This window comes from Haliotis rufescens, unplaced genomic scaffold (assembly GCF_023055435.1).
Source record: "Haliotis rufescens isolate VD_foot unplaced genomic scaffold, xgHalRufe1.0.p SCAF_1, whole genome shotgun sequence".
Taxonomy (NCBI): Eukaryota; Metazoa; Mollusca; class Gastropoda; order Lepetellida; family Haliotidae; genus Haliotis; species Haliotis rufescens.
In genome coordinates, this window is record NW_025963779.1 from 51,320,436 (window position 1) to 51,323,969 (window position 3,534).

At 41.2% G+C, this 3,534-nt stretch overlaps 1 protein-coding gene across 1 annotated transcript; it reads left to right on the forward strand.

Moving 5' to 3' along the window:
- Positions 1-998: 998 nt before the first annotated feature.
- On the forward strand, positions 999-3,086 carry LOC124131443. Its single transcript, XM_046494727.2, has 4 exons — positions 999-1,419; positions 1,655-1,778; positions 2,041-2,086; positions 2,311-3,086. The coding sequence occupies exons 2-4, from the start codon at positions 1,655-1,657 to the stop codon at positions 2,930-2,932; spliced, it is 792 nt and encodes a 263-aa protein (XP_046350683.2). The 5' UTR covers positions 999-1,419; the 3' UTR covers positions 2,933-3,086.
- The last annotated feature ends 448 nt before the right edge of the window (positions 3,087-3,534 follow it).

Here is a 3,534-nt window from a genome sequence, read left to right on the forward strand (position 1 = left end):
ATGAAAACATCTTGTTTCTGCACAAACTGGTTGTATGAAACTATATGTATGTCACACTATAATATTGCAAAACATTATATAAAATACTTACGAAGTGAAGACGCGTATTTTTCTCTTCACTCAACATCAAAATTAACTGATCGACTCCGTGGTCTATTGGAGAGGGAAAGGTCGGGGGTTTCGATACAAAAAGACGTTAAAAGATGGTCTTGTTGTTACCCTGTCTGGTGCTCGGCATTAAGGGGCTAAAACAAGGACTGGTCGACTCGGAATAAGTATACTGTGTCTGAGTGGGGTATTCATGTTAAACTGCGACATGGTATCTCAGTGTGCTAGCACTATAAAATCGGCATCAGTTCGGACCAGTACATATGTAGCCACACACACACACACGTGCATGCAGGACACCATATAAGTACAATAATCTTAAACGAGACGTTATACCCCATTTCACCTGACTCAAAATTAACTATATGTTCGACGGATGTACCATATAATGTGTTTAGAAAGACTACACTTTACACTATCTTCCATAATACTTTTTTTTTTTATGTCAAAGTACATCGTATATAAAGGAAACATGTTCATTGAAGTGAAGCCCATACGCTGAATGGTCTAGGTTTACTTTTCACTGTTTTCCGTTTCGAACATTCAGGGAAAACAAACACGACGTTCTCCATAATATAAATATGTTTAAAAAATTATTTTTTTACAGTTGATTTAGATATAATATAAATATATCGTTTATGAATATTACGCCGATTAATTAATACATTACGTCTCTCTTTGAAACAGTGTCTTCATTAATCTGAATGTGAGGAGGGGGCACGGGTGGCCTAAGGCGCCGCGATTCGCTATGCAGAGTTGCGTCCCTTGGGTACGCCAGAAACCTATGATTGTGGGTTCGAATCCCGGTTCGCCCCGATTATGTTCCTAGGTTATATCACGGCGTGCCAACTTAATGTGGGAGGAAAGCCCGAAGTGATGCAGGTCTCAGACGTTTACCACTTCAGTGAAACCCACGAGCACGGGTATGGTGCTGACACGCGGCGTTTAACCAAACTCACTCGCTCAATGTGAGGATGCTTAAATTGGCCGTAGCCACACGTATACAAAAACGTCCAGCAAGAGTCCCTAAAAGATGGAAATGTGTAGCATGTTATTTATTGAATTTGTTCAACAAATAGTGTAACTCAGCACCACCACATGGTCAAGCCAGTGTTGTGACGTCACGGGCGGCACAATAGCAATGACGTCATAGAACAGTTCCATGACGACGTTCCTAGTCCAATCCCCCAGTTCTAAGCACATTGTCTTTGTGTTCACACGTACACTTGCTGCGTGTCATAAAGATCAGAGTGTTACTGTTCAGGATCGCCGATTATTTGATACCCGTGACCATCATCTACTGCTGATGAGGTAAGCAAATCTGTTGGAATTAATATAGGTGTTTTAATCATGTATTTCCGTAATAAAAGCTTGTCGTTTAATACATCTTGATCTCGTTCCTCGGCTACACTAGCTTCAGATTCTTTCTGAAATTGGAAAAATCGGAATTGCATATGAAAAGTGCCCATATCGATTAACAATGTATACGGTAATTCTTCATATTCCGAAATTCAAAAAGAAAATGTATATGTTTATCTATCAACAGATGGCTTTGTGCACACAAGGGCGTTTGAAAGAACGAAAACTTCTCTCTCCCATTCTCGAGGCGGAAGACGAGGCGTCTAAATTGTCTAGTCCAAGAGCCATGGAACAACACAATAATTTACTGGGTAGGTCATCATTCTGTTGGGTTTCAAGTATTTTGGATTTGTACGGAGTGATATCAGAAAAAAAACACACAGAAGGAAAGCTTAGAATGTGTTGCATAAGAGTCACCCATCAATTTGATAACTCTTGTGGGTAAGTGGATGTAGAGTCCTTATCACCATGCTAAACATCTGAAGAGAATTGGTGTTGCGTACAGTCAACTTTGCCCACGTGCTAATGTGGAACTTGTTCCGATGTTAAACACGATTCGCATTTTGTTTTCAGCTCAATATATGGACTTGAAATCGCAAGTTGGAGATATGGAGGAGAGGTAAGCAGAAGCCATGAGTAGACATCTCTATATTTTCCAGTGGCAAGAAAGACAGAAATATACTTGTGGTACACCAGGTGGTCTCGGATCAAATATAGTAAATTTTCCGCAGAAGTATAAACCTACATTTTTCATTCATTTGACAGTCATTTTGGAAAGAAAAGTTGTTAATATATACTCTTTATAATCTTTATATTTTGATACAATATATTTCTCTTCTTCAGTCTTCTTGACCATCTTCTCAAGGAAAACCAGAAACTGCGCCAGGTCAATGAGCGACAGAGCCGCGAGCTCCGACAAGAATATGAACTGAGACTGAAGGCAGAAAAGGACAGGGCCGAGTTTAGAGTAGAATATCTGAATTACAAGCTCAGTTTAACAATGGAGCATGCCGAACTCCAGGAACTGAAACAGACGCTGGAGGAGCTCGCCAGCAGCCGGGAGATGGAGAAACAGGCGGAGGTGGAGCAGAGGAAGAAGCTGGAGGAAGAGCTCGAGCAGCTGAAATCCATCCATCAGTTTGCAACCCTCCAGCGCCAGGCTTTACCTCTGACCTTCCATAGTCCAGGCAAGACACAGGCCAGTCTCCCGGTCATAGCTCCCCCAGCCCACCCAAAGAAGGCACAAAGGCCGTACACTGGAAAGACCAATCGAAAAGTTCCATGCAAGATCCAACCTGCGCAGAACACACCCTCTGCTTGTGGGGACAGCACGATGAAGACCATAGCTGACAGCAAGGTCAAGGTCACTCCTGGCACAGAACTAACACCGAAGGACACTAAGAGAGGTCAACATGTACCTAAACAGACACTTAGATACTCAAGAAGAGTTCGCCAGATTCACTGAGATATGTTGACAATGTTATGTGTGTACTACTTACATGTATAAATTTGTAAATATTTTCGCTTTTAATTGATGGTCATAACTTGTTTGTAAGAACAACTGTGCAGCACCAGTTTCCTTTGCGAGATAAGAACGGCACATATATGTAAATTTTCAATTAATTTGTAAATAGAGAATTTAGTCTGACAATGATTAAAATTTCTTACTGTTTCAACAATTGTTTTTTGTTGATGTCACAACTGTCCTTAAAATGTTCCACGTCGTATTATGTTATTTGTCAATGGCGGACCGAATCAGCATGGGGTACTTACTGAAGTGAATCTACTGATCATGTTGTGGTACTGCTGAAGCGAGTCTACTGAATATGTAGTGGTAGTGCTGAAGTGAGTCTACTGATCATGTAGTGGTACTGCTGTAGTCAGTCTACTGATCATGTAGTGGTACTGCTGAAGTGTGTCTACGGATCATGTTGTGGTACTGCTGAAGTGAATCTACTGATCAGGTTGTGGTACTGCTGAAGTGAATCTACTGATCACTGTTGTGGTACTGCTGAAGCGAGACTACTGATCATGTAGTGGTACTGCTGAAGTGAGTCTATGGATCAT

Bases quoted from the DNA above. Each gene is read 5' to 3' on its own strand.
- LOC124131443 (XM_046494727.2), top strand. From the start codon at position 1,655: ATGGCTTTGTGCACACAAGGGCGTTTGAAAGAACGAAAACTTCTCTCT. The intron at 1,779-2,040 runs GTAGGTCATCAT...TTTTGTTTTCAG, and splicing joins ACAACACAATAATTTACTGG to CTCAATATATGGACTTGAAA. The intron at 2,087-2,310 runs GTAAGCAGAAGC...TCTCTTCTTCAG, and splicing joins GTTGGAGATATGGAGGAGAG to TCTTCTTGACCATCTTCTCA.